The sequence below is a fragment of the Phocoena phocoena genome, chromosome 1, assembly GCF_963924675.1.
Source record: "Phocoena phocoena chromosome 1, mPhoPho1.1, whole genome shotgun sequence".
In the NCBI taxonomy this organism is placed as follows: domain Eukaryota; kingdom Metazoa; phylum Chordata; class Mammalia; order Artiodactyla; family Phocoenidae; genus Phocoena; species Phocoena phocoena.
In genome coordinates this window covers 147,888,681-147,912,202 of record NC_089219.1, presented here as the reverse complement: position 1 = coordinate 147,912,202, position 23,522 = coordinate 147,888,681, and the positions used below count along the sequence as shown (strand labels likewise).

Genomic DNA, 23,522 nt, shown 5'->3' with positions numbered 1-23,522 from the left:
AACCCTCTTGTTTGATAGTTGGGGAAACCAAAGCCTAGACACTTACTTAGTGTGACAGCCGGGACAGTAACTTGGCCCTCTTCAAAACTGATCCATCATCCCTGCACTGTGCCAAACTGAATGACTACACCCCTCTGGCTGTGCTGGGTGCCTTTCTGGGAAACTACCTCAGAATCTTGAACATCAGGATAATAAGATTATCTGTTTCCATTTAGAATTGCAAAGTAGAATATGAGGTAGATTACCCATGAATCACATTCAGAATTTGGTGAATTGCCTGATCTGACAGGGGTTATATCCATTGACTGTATTGTTTACACAGCAGTAGTTAGAAGTTAATCATTTGTTGAGCATCTTCTGGTTTTTTTCCTCAACAGTTAAAATTAGGCACTTTTGGAAATGTTTGGAAAACTGAATCCTGTATTTCCCATTGAAATATCTTATTTCAGAAATCCTTTATCATCATTTCTGAAAAATGTACTAGGAAATGTACTAGAAAAGTAATGATGCGGGCTTCCCTGGTGGCGCAGTGGTTGAGAGTCCGCCTGCCGATGCAGGGGACACGGGTTCGTGCCCCGGTCCGGGAGGATCCCATATGCCGCGGAGCGGCTGGGCCCGTGAGCCATGGCCGCTGAGCCTGCGCGTCCGGAGCCTGTGCTCCGCAACGGGAGAGGCCACAACAGTGAGAGGCCCGCGTACCGCAAAAAAAAAAAAAAAAAAGTAATGATGCTTTAGTCCTTTCCTTACTAGCTTTATTCTCTACTTAATACATCTAATTCATTTGTTCAGCATAGTCCTTGGGTCTAACGGATCAAAATACTGAACTAAGTTCTGTGGGAGACAGAAATGAGTAACATTTCTTGTCCTGAAAGAGCTTTGTGTGTTTATGCCCTTGGGTTTTTGCTAATGGACACCTCTGTTAAAGGCATTGACTTAACCTCAAAAAGTATTTCTACGTTCTGCTTAAGAATTGCCCCCCCACAAGGAGCCATGAGATTGAAGTCCATAGGACATGGTGCTGTGGGTCGGAAAGATGCTCAGCCTTCAGTACTGAGCCAGGTCCTGTGTAAAGAGGGTGACACGGATGTGATCCTTGGCCAGGGGCTGCGGGACAGAGGGCTCCTTAGGTCCTCAGCAGGCTTACCTTGAGCTGTCCTTCCTTCCCCTTGCCCGTCCAAGGCTGCCCATCACTCCCTCCACAGGTGCTGATAGTGGTGCCATTCCGGGAAGCTGCTTTGCGGGTGGTACAGCTCTTCATCAGTCTTCTTGAGGGCGACAGCAAGAAGAAAATAATTGTAAGCAACAAAAAGAGGTTTAATGGAGAGTATGGCTCAGATCCCGAGGAGAGACCACCCAACCTGAAGAGGCCTGAAGATTATGAAGCTGTATTTGTCGGCAACATTGATGACCACTTCAGGACTGGTAATTCCTCCTTGTCAAAACTGAGACCCTGAGGGACCTGAGGTGTGAGGTGCACATAGCTGGAAGCTAGAAGCCTGGAATTAGGCATTCTTTCAGAGGGTCACTGACTCAGCCTCCTAGCAGAACCAGGATGCATTTGAGACGACTCGTCTGCCAGGAGAGAGTCTTGCCTTGGCTAATGGGGTACATACTTGGCTAATGGGATGGAGTGTCTGTGAAGGCATGTATGAAAGGCACATGCATGTTTATAACAAATGTCTCAGCATGCCTATAGCTGGTAGCTCACAGTCAACGCTACAGGGGTTCTTGGGGGAGTTGGAGGTGATGGGGCTGGGTGGGTCAGTCTGGGGAAGATGAATAAACTAGAGCATCTGTACATAATGGACTTACCTCCTGCCTGCTGTGTGGAGTGCCCACACCTGAATTATCTCCACTCTGGACTTACTGACTCCCACCCAGCTTTGCACATTTTTGCTCGTCTGTCATTCAGCTCCCATGTACTTGACTGGCTGTACATTGAAAAAGTTCCTGGAAAATATTTTTAGTCACGTATGCCCATTTACCAATTATTAAGCATCTACTATGTGCCAGGCACTGTTAAGAAGCTGGAGATAAGGAATTAAAAGTTACTGTTAAACAAGTCCAGCCTTAAGACAAATCAGACAGTATGGGATGAGATGTGTTATGGTTAGAGGATAGTGGGTGTTCTATTTAAAGTATTTAAAGCAAATATCCTTACTCAAAATGGGCACAGGACTGTTAGGGAAGGCCTTCTGTTGGAGGTACCATCCATACTGAGTTGAAACCTGAGTAGGATTTAGCCAGGTACAAAGTGGGGTGATGAGAGTGGGAGAAAATGTTTCAGACAGGAAACTGCATGTGTGGAGGCATCAGGGTGAATAAACCAAATAGACCTAAGATTCAGAGGCTGTAGCATGGCTGGAGTGTGCAGTGCAAGGGGATGAGAGCTTATGGTTAGTTTTGAACATATGCAGGTGGCCAACAAGCAGCTGATAAATGTCTTTTGTTTAATTGATGTATAATTGACGTATTAGCTTCAGGTGTACAACATAGTGATTCAATGTCTATAACTTACAAACTTATCACAGCAATAAGTATAGTTACCATTTGTCACCATACAAAGTTAATGCAATATTATTGACTATATTCCCCATGGCATACATTGGATCCCTGTGACCTGTTCACTTTATAACTGGAAGTTTTATACCTCCTGATCTCCCCCATCCATTTTGCCCACCCTCCAACCCCGCCCTCCCTTCTAGCAACCACCAGTCTGTTCTCTGTATCTATCAGTCTGGTTTTTTGTTTGTTTTGTTTTTTAGATTCCACATCTAAGTGAAATCACATGCTATTGATATTTGTCTTTGTCTGACTTATTTCACTTACTGTGATACCCTCAGGGTCTATCCTTGTTGTCACAGATGGCAAGATTTCATTCATTTATGGCTGAGTAATATTCCAGTGTGTGTGTGTGTGTGTGTGTGTGTGTGTGTGTGTGTGTGTGTGTACACCACATCTTTATCCATTCATCATCTGTGGACACTTACGCTGCTTCCATATTCCATATCTTGGCTATTATAAATGTTGCAGTGAATGTAGGAGTGCATATATCTTTTTGAATTAGTGTTTTTTTTTTCCTTTGGATAAACACCCAGAAGTTGAATTGCTCAATTGTATAGTGGTTTTTTTTTTAATTTTTGAAGAACATCCATACTGTTTTCCATAGTGGCTGCACCAATTTACATTTCCACTAACAATGCACAAGGATTCCCTTTTCTCCACATCTTTGCCAACATTTGTTATTTCTTGTCTTTTTGATAAGACCTATTCTGACAGGTTTGAGGTGATATCTCATTGTGTTTTTTTTTCTCTCTATGCTTTGGTTAATAGCAACTTATAATACGTGGTGGCTGTAAGAATTTATAACTCCAAAATCACAGCCTATCATTTTATATTATTTCATTTTGATCACAGCACTTACTGGCCACCTGATACATTCTTCTTCTTTTTTTTTTAATTGGAGTAGGTATAGTTGATTTACGATGTTGTGCTAATTTCTGCTGTATGGCAGTGACTCAGTTATACACATATATACATCCTTTTTTATATTCTTTTGCATTATGGCATATCCCAGGAGATTGGATATAGTTCCCTGTGCTATACAGTAGGACCTTGTTGTTTACCCATTCTAAATGTAATAGTTTGCATCAACTAACCCCAGACTGTCAGTCCATCTCTCTCTCCTCACCCCTGACCTTGGCAACCACAGGTCTGTGAGTCTGTTTCTATTTTGTAGATAGGTTCACTTGTGCCATATTTTAGATTTCATATATAAGTGATATCATATGGTATTTGTTTTTCTCTTTCTGACTGACTCCTCTTAGTATGATAATCTATAGTTGCATCCATGTTGCTGCCAAATGGCATTATTTTGTTCTTTTTTATGGCTGAATAGTATTCCATTGTATATATGTATCACATCTTTATCCATTCATCTGTCAATGGACATTTAGGTTGTTTCCATGTCTTGGCTATTGTGAATAGTGCTGATATGAACATAGGGGTGCATGTATCTTTTTGAATTATAGTTTTGTACAGATATATGCCCAGGAGTGGGATTGCTGGATCATATGGTAATTATATTTTTAGTTTTCTGAGGAACCTCCATACTGTTTTCCATAGTGACTGCACCAACTTACATTCCCACCAACAGTGTAGGAGGGTTCGCTTCTCTACACACCCTCTCCAGCATTTGTTATTTGTAGACATTTTAATGATGGCCATTTTGACCAGTGTGAGATGGTACCTCATTGTAGTTTTGATTTCTCAGTGTGATTTTGATTTGCATTTCCCTGATGATTAGTGATGTTGAGCATCTCTACATTTGACTGTTGGCTATCAGTACGACTTCTTTGGAAAAATGTCTATTCAGGTCCCCTGCTATTTTTTAATTGGATTGTTTGGTTTTTTTTTTTTTTTTTTTTTTAGCTGTATGCGGGCCTCTCACTGTTGTGGCCTCTCCCATTGCGGAGCACAGGCTCCGGACGCGCAGGCTCAGCAGCCATGGCTCATGGGCCTAGCCGCTCTGTAGCATGTGGGATCTTCCTGGACCGGGGCACGAACCCGTGTCCCCTGCATTGGCAGGCGGACTCTGAACCACTGCGCCACCAGGGAAGCCCTTTAATCCATTTTGAGTTGATTTTTGTAGATGGTGTAAGCTAGTGGTCCAGTTTCATTCTTTTGCATGTAGCTGTCTAGTTTTCCCATCACCATTTGTTGATGAGACTGTCTTTTCCACATTGTATATTCTTGCCTCCTTTGTCATAGATTAATTGACCATATAAATATGGATTTATTTCTGGGCTCTCTATTCTGTTCTGTTGAACTGTGTCTGTTTTTGTGCTATTACCATACAATTTTGATTACTGTAGACTTGTAGTGTAGTTTAAAATCAGGTAGTGTTATACCTTCAGCTTTGTTCTTCTTTCTCATAATCAGTTTGGCTATTCAGGGTCCTTTGCAGCTCTCTACAAATTTTAGGATTATTCTAGTTTTATGAAAAATGTCATGGGTATTTTGATAAGGATTGCATTAAATCTGTAGATTTCTTTGGGTAGTATGGACATTTTTTTTGAATTTTTGAATTCTATTTATTTTTTTATACAGCAGGTTCTTATTGTCCATTTAATACATATTAGTATATGTATGTCAGTCCCAATCTCCCAATTCATCACACCCCCACCCCCACCACCACTTTCCCCCCTTGGTGTCCAGTATGGACATTTTAACAGTACTAAATCTTCCAATCTATGAGCATGGTGTATTTTTGCATGTTTGTGTCATCTTTAATTTCTTTCATCAATACCTTGTAGTTTTCCAAGTACAAGTTTTTTACCTTCTTGGTTAGATTTTTTCTAGGTATTTTATTCTTTTTGATGCTATTGTAAATGGATTGTTTTCTTAATTTCTCTTTCTAATAGTTCATTATTAATGTATATAAATGCAACAGATTTTTGTTAATTTTGTATCCTGCAACATTACTAAATTTATTTATTAGTTCTGACAGTTTTTTGGTGGAGTCTTTAGGGTTTTCTCCATAAAGTATCATGTCATCTGAAAATAGTTTTACTTCCTCCTTTCCAATTTGGGTATCTTTTATTTCTTTTTCTTGCCTAGTTGCTGTGGCTAGGATTTCTAATACTATGTTGAATAAAAGTGGCAGAAGTGTGCATCCTTGTCTTGTTCCTGATTTTAGAGGAAATGCTTTCAGCTTTTCACCACTGAATATGTTGTTAGCTGTGGGTTTATCGTGTATGCCTTTGTTATGCTGAGATACATTCCCTCTATACCCACTTTGTCAACCCATCCTTGCATCCCTGGAATAAATTCTCCTTGATTACAGTGTATGGTCCTTTTAATGTATTGTTGGGTTCAGTTTGCTAATAATTGTCAAGGATTTTTGCATCTATGTTTATCAGGCATAGTAGCCTGTACGTTTCTTTTTTTGTGGTGTTTCTGTCTGATTTCAGTATCAGAGTTATGCTGGCCTCATAAAATGAGTTTGGAAGTGTTTCCGCCTCTTCAGTCTTTTGGAATATGTTTGAGAAGGATAGGTATTAAATCTTTAAATATTTCGTAGAATTTACCAGTGAAGCTCTCTGGTCCTGGTCTTTTGTTTTTGGGGAGTTTTTTGATTACTGATTCAATCACATTACTAGTAATTGATCTATTCACATTTTCTGTTTCTTCATGATTCAGTTTTAGAAGATTGTGTGTTTCTAGGAATTTATGTATTTCTTGTAGGTTATCTGACTTGGTGTATAATTGTTCATAGTAGTCTCTTAGGATACTTTGTATTTCTGTAGTGTCAGTTATAACTTCTCTTTCATTTCTTATTTTATTTGGGCCCCTTCTCTTTTTTTTCTTATTGAGTCTGGCTAAAGGTTTGTTAATTTTTATCTTTTCACAGAACTAGCTCTTAGTTTCATTGATCTTTTTGTTTTTGTCTCCGTTTCATTTATTCAGTATTTCTCATCTGGCTTTTATTATTTCCTTCCTTCTTTGTTGGAAGTTTTTTTTCCTTTCAGCATATTCGAACATATCATGCCATCTCCTTCTGGACCACAAAGTTTCTGATGAAAAATCAGCTGATATTCTTATGGGGATTCCCTTGTCTGTAATTAGTTGTTTTTCTCTTGCTGTTTAAAATTCCCTCTTTACCTTTGACTTTTGACATTTTAATTATAATGTGTCTTGATATGAATCTCCTTGGGTTCATTTTGTTTGGGACTCTTGGTGCTTGCCGGACCTGAATGTCTGTTTCCTTCACCAGGTTAGGGACATTTTTAGCCATGATTTCTTCAGATAAGTTTTCTGCCCCTTTCTTTCTCTCTGTCCTCCTTCTGGGACCCCTATAATGTGGATGTTAGTACCCCTTTCTCTCTCTTCTTCTGCGACCCCTTAACACCGATGATAGTACACTTGATGTTGTCCCACAGTTCCCTTAAACTGTCCTCATATTTTTAAAATATTTTTTCTCTTTGCTGTTCTGTTGGGGTGATTTCTGCGACCTTGTCTGCCAGGTCACTGATCTGTTCTTTTCTACCATCTAGTCTGCTGTTGATTCCCTCTAGTGTATTTTTCAGTTCAATTATTATAATCTTCAGCTGTGTGAGTTCTGTTTAGAACTTTCTTATATTTTCTGTCTCTTTCTTGAGTTTCTCACCGTGTTCGTTCATTCATCTCCCAAGTTTGGTGAGCAACTTTATGACAATGACTTTGAATTCTTTATCATTAAATATTTTTTCTGGGGTTTTATCTTGTTCCTTCATTTGGAACATGTTCCTCTGCTTTCTCACTTTGCTTGACTCTCTGTGTTTGTTTCTATGTATTATGCAAAACAGTTATTGCCCCCTGTCTTGAAGGAGTGGCCCTGTGTGGGAGATGAACTGTGTTTTTAACTTTTTCCTAGTTCTTGGTTGTCTTATAAACTCTCTCTCTCTGTTTGTTTCACTCCCATGGAGTCTAGAAATGCAGTCCCACCCCCATCTGCCTGAGCCTGGTGCTCAAGGAGTGTCCCCTGTGTGGGCTGCATGCGTTTGTTGCCTCAGGTCATGTCCTGCAAGTGGCATGAGATGGGGTAGGCGTGGCTGCTGGTCGGCCATGTTTGTCACTGCTGCACACAAGTAGTGCAGGGAAGTGGGGTAGGGGGTACTCACCCACCACCACTGTTAGCAACTTAGAGCGAGAGTACAAAAAGCGGCACCCACCCGTGCCATCAAGGTAGAGGGAATTTGTAAAAATGGCATCTGCCAGCATTCTGTCCCCAGAGAGAGTCCCAGCCAACTTCTGCCCCTCTGGTAGATGCTTTAAGATTAGCAAGTGAATCTCCTTCACATATGATCTGGGCTCTCTACAAACTGCTACTTGTTGCTTAGGAAAGAGATGTGGGCAGGAAATATAAATTTTTGTGATGTTAATGTTAAAGCCATGATTAGTGAATATATTTATCCAAAGCTTTATGTAGAGTGAAAGAGAACTTGTGGGTGAATCCAGGGATTTGTAGAAGAGCTCTTTGAATATGGAAAAATAGTTAAGGACCAGGTCAGTAATAGGAGAAGTAAGTGTTAAAGTCGTGGAAACCACCGGTAAGGAAAAGAACATTTCAAGGAGGGTGTGCTTATGCGTTCGTGGCAAGAAACACTAAAGTGCCATTGAATTGGTAACTGAGAGCTGTTGATGACCTTAGCAAGAGTCATTTCAGTGGTGTCCTGAGACTCAGAGGCAGATTGCAGTGCATTAAGGAGTGAGTGGGAGATTTTAAAGTAGAGACAATTTTCTGGAAGGTTTGCCAGTGAAGGAAAAGAAGAGGGTGGGAGCTAGAAGGGACCGTAGATGCAAAGGAGGGATGATGATGATGATTTTAATAATTAAAGCAGTTTGAGCACAATTATATGCAAAGGGGAAGATGTGGAAGGTACAAGGGGAGGCTGCAGTTTGAGAGGGTGGAAACTAATGGCTTGGTGGTGACTCATGAACTGATGTGTGCTTGGCTGTTTTGTGTATAGGAGTGGCAATACTGCAGAGAAGCATCCGACTTTATGCCCCCTTCTATTCGTCAGACATCCTCATTGCCTCCCCTCTGGGCTTGAGGACCATCATTGGTGGAGAAGGAGAGAAGAAGAGAGATTTTGACTTTCTGTCTTCTATTGAGCTTCTCATCATTGATCAAGCTGACATTTACCTGATGCAGAACTGGGAGCATGTCTTGGTAATGCTGGTCATTAACATTTAGAGACAAGAAGCTCAGTGGTTTGAGTCTGAAATGGTTACTAAAGTCCAGATTAAAACTCAGCTTGGAAATATTCCACATTTTCCAATTTGAAAATGGGAAATGTTGTCCCCTCTTCTAGCTACAAGTTGGTCAGTAAAGTATCCAGAAAGATAAAAATTCTTGTCAACATTTTCAAATCTCCAGAAAAGATTTCTTCCCCTTAAAAGTTACTTCTAGTAATAGACCAGTTTAGTGTGGTTGGTTGGTTGGTTGGTTGAAATTCCTCCTCACCAGGAATGTTTTTATCTAAAATAGTTCCTCCTATTTATGCTCGTTCTCTTTTGTTTGGTCTTCTCTTCAGTGGAGATGGGAAAGCATTGCTCATGGTTTCTTAATTTGTGATGCTTTGCAGAGAAATGTAAGATGTTTTTGTCCCCCTACTGTAATTTGTGCTATAATTTTTTTCCTCCCTCTCAACATACCCTGCCATGTTTTGGGGTTTAGGATTGTGCTTTGGAGCAATCCTCATCACAGAACTATAGGTTTATTTTTCTAAGGCATGTGAGAATTTACCTTTTCTACAACCCCAGGACTTGGAGTAAGTTTGGGACAAATAAAGCGGAGTACTTATTTATAAAATAGGGAATAATCTTATAGTACTTGTGACCCTTCAATATACATTACAAGGTAAAAATATGATTAAAATAGAAAAGGCATGTCGATGGTTGAGTCATCTTTATTTTGAGCAAAAGGCACATGTAGTCACTCGGGGAATTTTCTAACGTTGTTGGGAACCAAGTCATGGGAAGGACAGCAGCTCTGTTTTCCATGTCATTTCCCTTCTTGTCCAAATCTGGAACTGAGTTGCTTATAGAGTGACCAGAGTGGCATTTCAGAATTTCCTTTAAAAGAAATGTTCTGTATAGGTAGCATCTTGATCCTTTTTGAAAGATCCACGAGGTGGCCAGTTTGAGCTTTTCTTCTTGCTCACTTGACTATGGGCAAGTCACTCAGCCATCTGAGCCTGTTTTCTTGTAATTTGGGAGATGATAGTATGTACTTCATGGGGTTAAATAAGATGATGGGCTTATAGAAAGGTTAGCAATACGCAACGGGTAAGTGTTCAGTAAGTATTAATGGAGTGTTATTTCTGCTCAAAGCATTTGATGAACCACATGAACCTGCTGCCCCTGGACTCACACGGGGTGGACTTTTCTCGAGTGCGCATGTGGAGCCTCAATAATTGGTCCAAGTACTATCGTCAGACGCTGCTGTTTGGGGCCCTGCAGGATGCCCAGATCAACTCTGTATTCAACAAGTACTGCGTCAATGTGCAAGGCCAGGTGGGTTCTCTCCTTCTTTCTCTGAATTTTCATGAAGTATTGTGTATTGTTTGGGTCATGAGGCAGAAGGAGAGGATAGCATTTGGTCAACAATGGGGATAGCTCACTTCCTAATGTTCTCACTGACTCCTGGCAGGTGGCTGTGAGGAACGTCCCGATGACAGGCTGCATCAGTCATGTCCTGGTGCAGCTCCCACATGTCTTCCAGAGGATGGAAGCTGAAAACCTAGCTTCAGTGATTGATGCCAGGTACTCTCCCCTGTCCCATTGGACCCCTGGAGGTCACAGAGAGGGAGTTTACTTGGGCATTCAAATTTAGAATTGTATTCCTTGTTGGCTTTATTAGTTAACCATTTACAAAATGAAATGAGATAGTTGAATCCAGTCATGCCATTGACAGAGGAGAACACTGAAGGCCAGAGAAGTGGTGTCTTGTCCTAGTTCCGATAGTGGCAGGGTTAGTAAATCAGGGGTACTTTCCCCTAGACTATGGCATTTTAAAATTACATTAATTTTTTATTGCCGCATGTCAACAACTTAATTCTAAGCCCTTCAGGGCAAGAACTGTTTTTCTAATTCTCTATGTAATTTTCCCCTGTCTTCTCACTGTGTTTAGTCAGGGGACCCATGGTAGCAGAATGGTGCTTAACACGTGGTAGGTGTTCAGTAATTATTTGTTGACTGACTGATTGACACCTGAATGAATGAATGATACAGTTATGTACTTCCTAGAGTAATTCTCTGGGATATACCAGCATCACATCTATTCTTCCTGATGAATAGTGTTAGCACTTGCTTTTTAATGCGCTTAACAAGTTTTATCCTTACATAATCTCTTTGCAATGAGGTAGGCCAAGTTGGCCTCTTAGGGGAGGTAGAAGGAGATTGTGACTTGCCCAGGGTCATGCAGTTGGCAGTGGCACTATGGCTCACCTCTAGACCACTGACTTTGCCCTTTGCCTTTCCAAATCAGGTTTAACTTTTTCGTCAACAAGATTTTGCCTCAGTATCGTGATGCAGTCATGTCTCACACGCTTATCTATGTCCCCTCCTACTTTGACTTTGTGCGTCTCCGAAATTACTTCAAGAAGGAGGACCTGAACTTCACTCATATCTGCGAGTACACCCAGAAGTCTGGTGTCTCCAGGGCCAGACACTTCTTCCTTCAAGGAGAGAAGCAGTTCCTGCTCCTCACAGAGCGCTTCCATTTCTACAAAAGGTAAAGTAGGGCCAGGTTTCAAGTGTCCTCTCTGGAGGGCCTGCTTCCAAGTGCATGGTGGGCTTTGCTGTGTTATAAAGTCCTCCCTTGCTTCACCTCCTGCAGACAAGCCAGAGCCTGGGGGGCTGGACAGACTTTTCTTGATTGGTTGGTTGGTTTTCTTCCAAATTGGGCATTGTTGGAAAAGGTGGTAGAAACGAATGAGTGACTACAGCATAACCTGTATATAGATGTGGAGTGGGTCCGTACTTAGGGTACCTTCTGTAGCTGCGGGTATACCCCTCAAGAAAGACATTACAGAGTTGAGCAGCTCTCAGGAAAGGGAGGAACCTGTCACAGAAGCACAGAGGAAACATTGGGGACTGTGTGTCTGTGGAGATGGAAGTTGAGTACAGTGTCAGTGTTCAGAGGGTTCTCATTTGTCCTGAGGCAGTGCACACACAACTTCTGCACCAGGGAGAACCGGGACTAAGGGGCTCCTTGAAGTTTATCAGAAGCGAAAGGTGAGGGGCTTAGAGTTGAATATTTAAGGGCTTCAGGGTTTGCTTAGCTTCCCCACCATGTGACTTTGACAAAATAAGTTGTATTGACCTTTTTTTTTCTTTTTCTTTTTTTTAATTCCAATTAGAGTGTTAGTAATATTGAGCCTTCTGTTACTATTTGGATTAGTTGCAGCCCTTTGTGCCCCCAGAGTTTGGTTATTTTATTGTTTTGCTAATTCTCTCTGCTGCCAAATGTAAAAGCCCCTTTTAAGCTCTTACCTAGAGAGACTGGAAATTGCATCCTATAACCTTTTCTTTCCTGATTCACAATAATGTCCAGTGAGTTTAAGTTCTGACTTTACTGTTTTATTAATTCTCAATTATAAGCTAATGAGGGGCACGTTTCCTCAGAGAATCCCTAACATCTAAGCCTGAATCTTCTAGGCTTTGGAACATATTAGATGATGCACCTTGGCGTTGCATTGCCTTTTAGTTTATGCCGATATTAGGATGGTGTTCCTCCGAAATGTTCTCCTTACCAGGATGGGGAGGGAGGGATCCAGCAGCCTGCTGGAGCGCAGCAAGCTGGCGTGACATGACTTCTTTGGGTATTCTGCTGCCTAGATGATCTGCTAGTGGAGAGTTGAGGAATGACTACATTTGTGTTTGCTGGGCTTCATTCTTGGCTACCCAGACAAGGCTGTTTGGCCCAAGAGTGTTAACGAATGCCTTCTTGCTGGCATCATTATTTGCTTTGTTTCAGTGAGTTGTTGTTTTCATTCATGTTGGAAATGGTATTTTGGGGGAGTTTGCACTCAGCAGGTCTAAAGAGCCCTTAGTTTTCCAGAAGCTTGATACATCAAAGCAAGTCCCTTAAATGAAGTGGATGGATTGGGAAACTTCCCAGCGTGATTGTCTGTAGCAAGTGTGAACTAAGCTGGGATGAGGACTGCTCTCAAGTAGCAGCTTTTCAAGGAGAGGGCATGATGTCAAAGGAGCCCTTTCTCTTAAGTAGGCAGGACGGTCTCCTGTCTTACACTGTTCATTTATTGACCAAACTGTTTTGTCCCCAAAGTCACTATAAAGACAAACCGAACACGTGCCATTAGCTTTATACCCTGGACCAGGTTAGTGGGTGTTTAAGTTGAATGGAGGTAATCTGCAACTGCCAATTATCTCAAGGTTCCCAGCTATAGATTTTTTTGCTTGAGAGGTCACCAAGGTGATGATGGGTATTTTGATCTGCAGTGTCTTTGTGATTTGATTTTTTTCATTTTACCTTGGGAAAAGTACATGTATTTTAAACTTTAGTATCCAGCTTTAAAATTCTGTATTTATATTCTCTATGGAAGTAGGCAGTGTTAGACATATTGCAGTTCGTTTGTGAGCTAGCAAAAAACTTTCAACCTGAGGATTTGTTTTCTTTGGGGAGATGAAACCAGTAGATTCTTAGGACGGGATGGTCATTTGGTCATGATGGCCCTCCTGCGGGGAGGACAGTTCACAGTTCTTTCTCTGAGCATTATCAGTGGGTTAGCACAGGAAGGAGGATTCTTAAGCAGGGGGCAATCAGAAACTCTGGAGGTAGGATTTCTGGAGGTGGGAAACGCTAGTGGGGTGTTTCTGAGTGTTCCCTTCCCCAGGGAGAACCCCAGTTGTAGAAGTAACAGACCTAGTCTTTATAGACTGTATGCAGGAGCCAGCCTTGTGAGTCAGTTGTGGGTGCCTCATTTATCTTTAACAGTTGTCAGGTAACATAGACATCTGGAATGTCCTTAGTTTTAGGTCCTGTCACAGTGTTATGCCATATTTGTAGGGGTCACTGAAGACCCAAAGCACATACAGGAGAGGAGGAAGGCAGGGGAAGAGGTGCAGAAGATCATGGGAATTGGTACTAACTGCCCCTCTGAAGGGGTTCTGGTCACATTCTCTTATTTCCAGGAGATGCCTAGTCTCTACTGTGGATGAATTGGTACTAAGAGAGATTTTCTTGGTTTTTAAATATAATACCTATTGGAATTGGCTTTGTTGTTTTATTTTGCTTTAAAAATACTCTCATTATAAGAGTATTACACAATTATTGTAGAGAACCTAGAAAATCTAGGTTAAAAAAATGGGATCACCGGGCTTCCCTGGTGGCGCAGTGGTTGAGTCTGCCTGCCGATGCAGGGGACACGGGTTCGTGCCCCAGTCCGGGAAGATCCCACATGCCGCGGAGCGGCTGGGCCCGTGAGCCATGGCTGCTGAGTCTGCGCGTCCAGAGCCTGTGCTCCGCAACGGGAGAGGCCACAGCAGTGAGAGGCCTGCGTACCGCAAAACAAAACAAAAAAAAAAAAGGGATCACCTATAATCTTATTGATATAAATACCCATTTTGGTGTATTTCTTTCCTGTCTTTTTAATGTAAAAAACATGTGCACGTGCACAGACACAGGCATTTTAAAAAGGATACCAAAATTGGGATCACAGTGGACACATTTGGATTTTTTTCTTTTATCTTGAATATTTTATGTGCTTATTGAAAAAAAGCTTAAACAAGTTAGCATTTTGGTATATATTTGTAAGTTATGGATGTATTTTTAAGTTGATATATATATAGTTCTACTGTATGTTGCCCCCACTCCAACTTTTCATTTGGGAAGGTTTCATTTCAAAGACATTGTAAGACTCTCCCAGTGAACACCTCTAACTCCTTCCACTTAGACTCCACCAGCTGTTAGCATTTTGCCACACTCTCATGCACCCACATTCTCTGTCTCTCCTTCTCTCTTTCCACTCACATCTCTTATTTTTTCTTCCTGAACCATTTGAGAGTAAATTACGGGAGGCTTCATGACACTTATTAACTCCTAAATCTTTCAGCCTGTAGAGCCGAAAAACAACATTCTTTTATCTAACCACAACACCGTTAACATACCACTTGACATTACTGCAGTAATACCATCTAATATTTAGTCTGTATGCAAATTTTCCTAGTTGTTCCCAAAATGACTATTACAGCTGTTTCTCACCACCACCACCCCCAATCCAGGATTTAGTTAAGAATCCTACATTGCATTTGCTTGACATGTTTCTTTAGTCTATTTTAGCAGTTCTCAAGCAGGAGCAGTTTTGCTCCCCAAGGGACATTTGGAAATATCTGGAGACATTTTTGGTTGGTACAGTTGGAGGGTTATTTTAGTGGTCTAGTGGTTCAAGCGGGTCAAGGCCTGAGTGCTGCTAGACGTCCTACAGTGCACAGGACAGCCCTTACAACAAAGAATTACCTGGCTTAAAATGGCAGTAGTGCCAGGGTTAAGAAACCCTGATCTAGAATAATTCTCTTCCTTTGTTGCTTGTTGTGATACTGATATTTTTTGAAGAGTCCAGTCCAGTTTCCTGTAGAATGTCCCACATCTGGATTTGGCTGTTTTCTTATTATTTAGATCAGTGTTCCCAAACTTTGCTACATATTAGAATCCCCTTGGGGAGCTTTTAAAAATCTGAACGCCGGGGCTTCCCTGGTGGCGCAGTGGTTGAGAGCCCGCCTGCCGATGCAGGGGACACGGGTTCGTGCCCCGGTCTGGCAAGATCCCACATGCCACGGAGCGGCTGGGCCCGTGAGCCATGGCCACTGAGCCTGCGTGTCCAGAGCCTGTGCTCCACAACGGGAGAGGTCACAACAGTGAGAGGCCCGCGTACCGCCAAAAAAAAAAAAAAAAAAAAATCTGAATGCCCTGGTCATACCCCAGTATCAATTAAATCATGGTGTTTGGGGGTGGGGACCAATTACAGGTATTTTTCAAAAACAAATAGGTGATTCAATGAGCATCAGAGTTCAGGGACCAAAGATTTAAACATTATTTTAGTAAGAATTCTACATAGAGGATATTGTGTTCTTCCCCCTGCATCTCCTCAAGAGGCCCAAGGTGTCAGTTTATCCCATTTTTGGTGATACTAAATGTAATCATTTGGTCAAGGTAGGTCTGCTAAATCTTTACATTGTAAAAATACCTTTTTTGTGTAATTATAAGTAATCTTTAAGGTGTATATAGCATCCTTTTTAATGGTTGCCTAGTGTTACATTGTATGGGTATATAATTAAGACAGTTTCCTTTTAATGGGCATATTGACTTTTTGTTTTCCGTTATTATATACAACAATGCCAGGAGCATCCATATGCGTAGTTGGTGGCATAGTTGCCTGGGCATTTCCTTAGGGTAAATTTGGAAAGGAAAACTTGCTCAAAAGCTGTCCCCAGTTTGAAATTTGCTGTGTGTTGCCACTCCCATCTTCTCCCCTCCCCGCTAAAATGCATACTCACAATAATTTATACTCCATTAGCCTATTTCTGTAAAGCCCTACTTTTTTCCAGTGACTGGATAGTCAAAATGATATCTCATGGTTTTAATGTCTTTTTCTTGCTTTTCTGTGTTTTTTGTAATTGTCAGTTGAATGTAGTGCCTGAGTAAGTAGTTGGCCTGGACACCTCTTCTGTCAGGCCACTAGTGTGGCAGGTGTGAATCTAGTTAGGATTTGGTTGTTACCATAGTGACCTTCTATTTACCACAGACTGCCAGTTCCTCCAGCAGACAGTGGCCCACTGTGGGGCCCGGTGCCGGAGGGCCTTGTCTCAGTGTCCTGCTCCCCTCTCAGCTTTCACCATGCCCTGCACCCCTGTGCCAAGGGAGAGCCTCTCCCGCGCTCGGGCCCCTCCCCCAGCAGCAGGCTGCTCCTGCTCGCCCCTCCCCTAAGGCTTGAAGTGGGGCAGGTGTTCTCCTCCTGGTCCAGCTCAGATGCAGGCAGGTTCTGTCCATCCTGGGCTTTGGAGCTGGCGCTTTCTCAGGGCTCCTACACCACCCTCCATGATGGCCAGCCTCTGCCTTGTTCTACGAGGGGTCTTGGTGGGAAAAGTTCCCAGCTTCTCTGCGGTGGTGGCAAACACCTGCTTACATCAGTGCAGGATCTTGGACTGAACAGGCTTCATGCCCTTTCCCCAGGACAGACTGCTCTTTTTACTGGATGTAAGTCCTGTGGTGGGGAGGAATGGGGTGAGGGGTTAATGCCCCTCCCTTAAGGCACACAGTTTTGCTGCTTCTGACTCCACCCTGGCAGTTGACCTTTGCCCCTCTCATTGGCTTCCGGCTTTAGCTTCATGTACAACATGGCTCTGGGAAGAGAGTGAGTTTTCATGTCTGCACCACCATCGGGGGTGTCTCAGATCTTCTGCCTTGCCTCCAGTCTCTCCAGGGCTCCCAGTGGAGACCTATGGAAAAGCCCTCATGACTGTGAAGTAAAGGAGTGTCCCGGAATCCCAGGGATTCTGAACTGTCATGCAAGCCCATAATTGCCCTTTAAGAACTTGTTAAAAGTGTAGCTTTTTTCTTCCTACCCACTTTCTTAGCAGCTGCCCTCTTCCCCACTGTGCTCTGCCAAAGGTGAAGTGGTTCGTATGTCCTGTCTTTCTTCAGACAATCTTGTCACTCTTTGGAATTCAGTCAGTGGTGGGCTGAAGCTGGCTCATGCCAGCTCTTAAGGTATGGTTGGTTGCACATCTCTTCCCAGTTCCAAGTTCAGCAACATGACACTGGTAGCTTGAAATGGAGTATTTACACCACAGAAATTGGCAAATGCTTCAAATCAGCACCTGTCCTCCCCCACTGAGAATCAGTTGTTAAACACACACAGGGCACCGTTGAATCAGTTCACTTGGTTTCCCTGTGACATCAGCTGTCTAGGCTCAGGAAAAGGAACACTGTTGTAGATTATCTTTTTCTTGTTAGCATGGGAGCAGTATTCTCTTGAGTTTTCTACATACTAAGCAGAAATGGAACTCTGTTTGTTTTGATAACTACTGAGACAGAACTGTGTTTTTTCAACATCATTAGCCATTAAAATTCCTTTATGGAAAGAGGATGTGGAAAGATGAACCAAGTAATTGACTGCAGTTATATTTTGGGAGAGGAGGGTCTCCAGAGAGATCAGGATGAGCTAAGGGATAAAAAGACAAGGAAAACTTATCGTCCATGAATAAAATAAAATTCCTGAGGGAGTCTGACATCAGCCCTGTATGAGAGTCTAACGGGAAAAATCAGAAGCTTGTCAACGTATAAAATCTTCGTTCATGGAGCCCAAGAGGGAATGATTGATCTCAACCTGAACCGTAAGGCAAGTCCCTAGGGTCTGCATGCCCCCCGCCACCATGCAGCCCAGTGCAGCAGGGAAAGAAACGAGGAAGCTGTTGAAATTAATTGCCTTCCCATAATGCCTAATGGGTCCTTGGGCAGGATTTTGTAAATGGGTGAACTTGGGACATCTGCCATGGAGTTAACATGTCTACAGAATGACAAGAAAAGACTAATGGGAGTGCATTTACAGTTTATGCAGTTTATTTTATGTACTGGGTCTGGTCTGACCTCATCTCCATTATAGAACACTGTTTTGCCTGATTATAATAAGGATAGTTAAATTGGAAATGCCTGCTTTTCAAATTTTCTGCGGCAGATTTCTAATCCTTGTCTACTATTCTTCCCCACCCTACCTCAGTCTGCTCAGATTAGGCTCAAGAAGTGCAAATTCATTTTATCATTATCTTAAGCCAAACATTAGGAATTCAAATACGCTGTCACCTAAAATGAGCCCCTCCGGCTCAAATTAGAGTAACTTTTGGTCTGTGTGTTATTTGTGCCATGGTCTTTCTCCTTGCGTGAAACAGCGAGAGTGACTGTGTCCCTGTAAAACTCTTCAGTGGCTTTTCCATAAAATTTCTCATGGAGACATGGCCTCTCTTTCTCCTTCTAACAGGTACACAATAAAAGGCATCAGGAACCTGATTTTCTATGAACTGCCAACATATCCCCACTTCTACAGTGAAGTCTGTAACATGCTGCAAGCCACCACCAGAGGAGAGGAAGCTGCCTGGACCTGCACTGTCCTCTACTCCAAGTACGATGCCCAGAGGTTGGCTGCTGTGGTCGGGGTGGAGCGGGCTGCACAGATGCTGCAGTCCAAGAAGAACGTCCACCTCTTCATTACTGGAGAGAGATGAGAATTGATTGGACAGGAAATGGTGTTTGGTGTGATATGTCATGCTTGGTTCTGTGTCGCTTGGGCCTGATTCTGATCACTTACACAAAGAAGGGCTGCAACAAGGAAGGAGCACCAGGCAGGTTCTTATCAGATACTTCTTTCTTTTCAGATCATATATACCTGAAAAGTTCAGTGTAAACCAGATTTTGGTAAAACCCATCTTTCAGAGGTCAGGGGAGAGCTCATGGGACTCTGAGAAGTTGATAGAAGGAATCTTGTGAATTTTTTTGTACGCCATACATTCTTTTGTTGTGACTTCACCTCTAATTTATTACACTTGGTAAATTCTTTCAGATTTGCCTGTTTCTATTTGACACCTTCTTAAAGTGAGGCATGCATTTCTTTGCTTGTGAGAACTGGTTATGAGAAATTGGAATACTTCTTGCTGTTGAATATCATCTTAGTTTTGGATCACACAGGTTTTGCAAAACTGTTATTTTTCCCCAGCCAAACTTTTTTAAACCTTAAATATTCTATTTTAATTCAACCTAGAAAAGCACATTCGTTCACTGATCTTTTTTTAACTCCTAAATGTTTTAGTGAAAATATATACTTAAAAATCACATTATATAAAATAACATTAATTTCTACTTTATTTCAAGAAATAATTTTGTGAAATTCTTGATGTCGCAAATTCATCTTCAACATCACTGTCTTCGTTGCTATAGTCATTTTTTAAGTCATATAACATAAAAAGGAAAAGAAGTTACAGTTTTAAAAACATTTTTAGGATGTTCCCTGGTGGTCCAGTGGTTTGGGCTCAGTGCTTTCACTGCCGAGGCCCAGTTTCAGTTCCTGGTCAGGGAACAAAGATCCTGCAAGCTGCACAGCATGGCAAAAAAAAAAAAAAAAAAAAAAACTGAACTATTCTCAGACAGAAAAATTACAAATTCAGAACCTGAATCATCTGAAAATAAATTCCCAAGTTGCTGGGCCTGTCACTCCTAAAAATCACTCCTGAATTTAGTATGTATTTCATGTAAACAAGGACATTTTTCTATGTAACCTCAAAACAACCGTCAAATCAGGAAATTGCCACTAATCCTTGGGCCCCATTCAGATTTTGCCAGATGTCCCAATAATAACCTTTATAGCAAAAGGATGCAGTTCAGTTACATGCTGCTTTGAGTTGTCTGCCTTTGTAGTGGCCTTTAGTCTGAATGGTACCTCAGCTTTTTCTTGGCTTTCTTGACCTTGACACTTTATTTTTTTAATTTTTAAAAATTAAAAAAAATTGTTTAACATCTTTATTGGAGTATAATTGCTTTACAGTGGTCTGTTAGTTTCTGCTTTATAACAAAGTGAATCAGCTATACGTATACATATATCCCTATATTTCCTCCCTCTTGTGTCTCCCTCCCACCCTCCCTATCCCACCCCTCTAGGCGGTCACAAAGCACTGAGCTGATCTCCCTGTGCTACGCGGCTGCTTCCCACTAGCTATCTATTTTACACTTGGTAGTATATTATAAATCCATGGCACTCTCTCCCTTCGTCCCAGCTTATCCTTCCCCCTCCCCACGTCCTCAAGTCCATTCTCTACATCTGCGTCTACCTAGCCTGCCCCTAGGTTCTTCAGAACCTTTTTTTTTTTTTCAGATTCCATCTATATGTGTTAGCATACGGTATTTGTTTTTCTCTTTCTGACTTACTTCACTCTGTATGACAGTCTCTAGGTCCATCCACCTCACTACAAATAACTCAATTTCATTTCTTTTTTTTTTTTTTTTTTTTTTTTTTTGCGGTACACGTGCCTCTCACTGCTGTGGCCTCTCCTGTTGCGGAGCACAGGCTCCAGGTGTGCAGGCTCAGCGGCCATGGCTCACGGGCCCAGCCGTTCCGCAGCATGTGGGATCTTTCCGGACCGGAGCACGAACCTGTGTCCCCTGCATCGGCAGATGGACTCTCAACCACTGTGCCACCAGGGAAGCCCTCAATTTCATTTCTTTTTATGGCTGAGTAATAGACGTTGACGCTTTAGAAGATTACAGGCCAGTTATTTTGGATGGTGTTTCCTGTCAGATTAGGTTAGGTTAGGTTTAGTTTATGCATCTTTGGCAGGGTAGAACCGATGCTGCATCTTCCTTGCTGCATCTCTTCAGGCGGTGCATGATTTCCACCTGTCCCATCATTATGACGCTGACTGACCACTTGTTAAGGTGGTGCTTGCCAGACTTTTTCACTATAGAATCACTCATTCCCCCTTTATTAATTTATATTAATATTACAAGTATGGATTCTTCATTTTTTATTCAGTGAGTTGTAATTGGTTATTATCGTTATTCCTTTAGATGCTTAAATGGTCTCAGATATGGCCAGCAGGAACACCTTCAAGCTGGCTCCTGTGTCTTCTTGACACATCCCCCTTTTACTTGGGCATTTCTTTATTTTCTGCCACTATAAGACATTCCAAGTTTGTCTTATACTTTCCCTATTCCAGCCCTGCTTTCTTTAGCGGAAAATTATCTTAAAGCGAAGATTTGAGTGCTAAGTGTGCTCAGTACCGTTGTGGAGCCACTGGTCCCAGGCCATCTCAGTGATCAGAGCTGGGGAATATCTGCATGTGTGTATATGTATACACATACCTATGTGCCCATGACATCTAAATTTATTTCTGTGTCCATATATTGAAAACCACGAATTTACACCATACCTCCAATTTCAGACTGACAACACAGGGTTCCTTTTGTTTTCTCCTTTTCCAAACTTGTAACTCCCTTCTCACATAGTGAGACATGTGGCTCCCATTAGGCTCAGTGGAACAACCCATATTGGTACAGATTTTCTTCCTCTTGTACATGCTTAAAATTGCTCATCAAAAAAAAAAGGTGAAATCACTTTTGGGGTACTTTTCCTGCTAGATATTTAAATAAGCATTTTTATTTCTCTCTCAACATGAAGAGTAGAACTATTCATTCCATATATAGATGGGTTCCTAAAGTTTTGCAAATTTATAGGCTTAAGCCAGCCAAACTCAGGCTACAAAGAACATTTTTTAATATATATTTTTAAAATGGAATATAGTTGATTTACAATGTTGCATTAGTTTCAGGTGTACAGCAAAGCAAATCATTTATACATACACATGTATCCACTCTACAAAGAACTGTTTTATCCATAGAGTGCCCTGTGGGTATTGGCATATTTGTGCTGTGTTTACCATAGAGCCTGTGTATTATGAGAAAAGAAACGAGTTATTTGCCTAGTTCAGAGATATGAGGAAGAAGGGACTCTGATTACCCCCATCTTCTATTTCCATATTCTTTTCCCTGTGAATTGTAGCTAATTCATGGCTTTCATTATCACTATTCACAAGACTCTCAAATCTCCATCTTCTCTGGACCTCCACTCACATGTGAGCCTGGATTTCAAGTCTGTGATATAGCCCCAGAAATACATATTCTTTTAAGCATCCCTACTGATATTAATGCTAGCTTATAGCCAGCTAACTGCTTCTCACCTACAGAGAACACTGAGAGTTTCAAGTGCGAACCAAGCAGTAGTATTGCTTCTGTTCCTGGCTCAGCACCTGGGAAAGAAGGTAAGCCTCGGCAGTGGCCCTGGCTCCTGAGTTGATTGCAAAGAGTTGACTTTTTGGAGTGGTTTCATTAAAAGCATGCCTTAACATCAGGTCTCTCACTCACACAAAATAAGGGAGAGAAGAGGGTCTACTGGACCACGGATAATAACACCTGAGCTGGAATTATACCCAATCTTGATATTTCTTACCGAGGCTCATCTTCAGCAAGCAAGTACCTATGTAGTGCTGGTAGAAAATAGACAAAGGAATGGTCCCAATCCTGGGAAGAGGTAGAATTTTAAGGTAGGAAAAGGAACTTAACCAGAAAGTAAGAGTTTTAAACTTTTTTATTTTCTTCCCATAGTAATAACAGCTTAGCACTTTTCTCTTTGAGGGGAAAAAAGCTTTGAGTCATGAATGCTTTCTGCAGCTGGCTGCACCATACGCAGTATTCAAAAGACAAGAACTAGCTAATCATAGAGAACCAGCGGCAGCTTAACAGCCTCTGCTGGCTTCCAAAGGGCTTATAATTGAGTGCAGATGGTCCCGGCAGGATGGGTATGAATCCCTGCTGACTCCTCACATCCCAGAGGGCCAAGGGGGGCTCATGAAGCCTCCCAGCCCTGATTGTGCCCTCGTGGGGGCCACTGAGGAAGGAGGGGGAGGCAGGTGGTGTGAGAGCCTGCTGGCTGCCTTCTGCCCAGCCTTCCCTCGGCTGCGTGAACAGATCTTCGGACCGCAGAGTGTAGCTTTGATGAGTCTAGGGTCTCAAGATGACAGAAGTCCTGGGGTAAGGGAACAGGGTTGGGGGTTCTTTATAATCATTGGAAGAGCCTCATTGTGCAACCTGCAGGTGGCTGCAGGGTGCCAGAGCCTCACGGAGGAGGGATGTGGTGGGCATGCACAGACGGCTCCTTTCAGGGAGCATCCTCCTGGGGGTGGGGCCCTCACAGCTGGCCCGCCCTCTCCTTTCCCACTCTCTTTCCCATCTCTTTCCCAGCTTCTCTCTTTTTTTTGGGGGGTGGGGTACGTGGGCTTCTCACTGTTGTGGCCTCTCCCGTTGCGGAGCACAGGCTCCGGATGCGCAGGCTCAGCGGGCATGGCTCACGGGGCCCAGCTGCTCTGCAGCATGTGGGATCCTCCCGGACCGGGGCACGAACCCGTATGCCCTGCAT

The 23,522-nt window shown here is 42.3% G+C and overlaps 1 protein-coding gene across 1 annotated transcript in view; it reads left to right on the top strand.

Moving 5' to 3' along the window:
• Nucleotides 1-19,128, top strand: part of UTP25 (UTP25 small subunit processome component) — a 28,643-nt gene extending 9,515 nt beyond the window's left edge. Inside the window, exons 7-12 of the mRNA XM_065887759.1 lie at nt 1,203-1,422; nt 8,511-8,713; nt 9,877-10,059; nt 10,196-10,308; nt 11,033-11,278; nt 18,543-19,128. Of these exons, the coding sequence (XP_065743831.1) occupies nt 1,203-1,422; nt 8,511-8,713; nt 9,877-10,059; nt 10,196-10,308; nt 11,033-11,278; nt 18,543-18,786 (1,209 nt within the window). The 3' untranslated portion in view covers nt 18,787-19,128. The remainder of the gene's footprint in view (nt 1-1,202; nt 1,423-8,510; nt 8,714-9,876; nt 10,060-10,195; nt 10,309-11,032; nt 11,279-18,542) is intronic.
• Nucleotides 19,129-23,522: the final 4,394 nt, after the last annotated feature.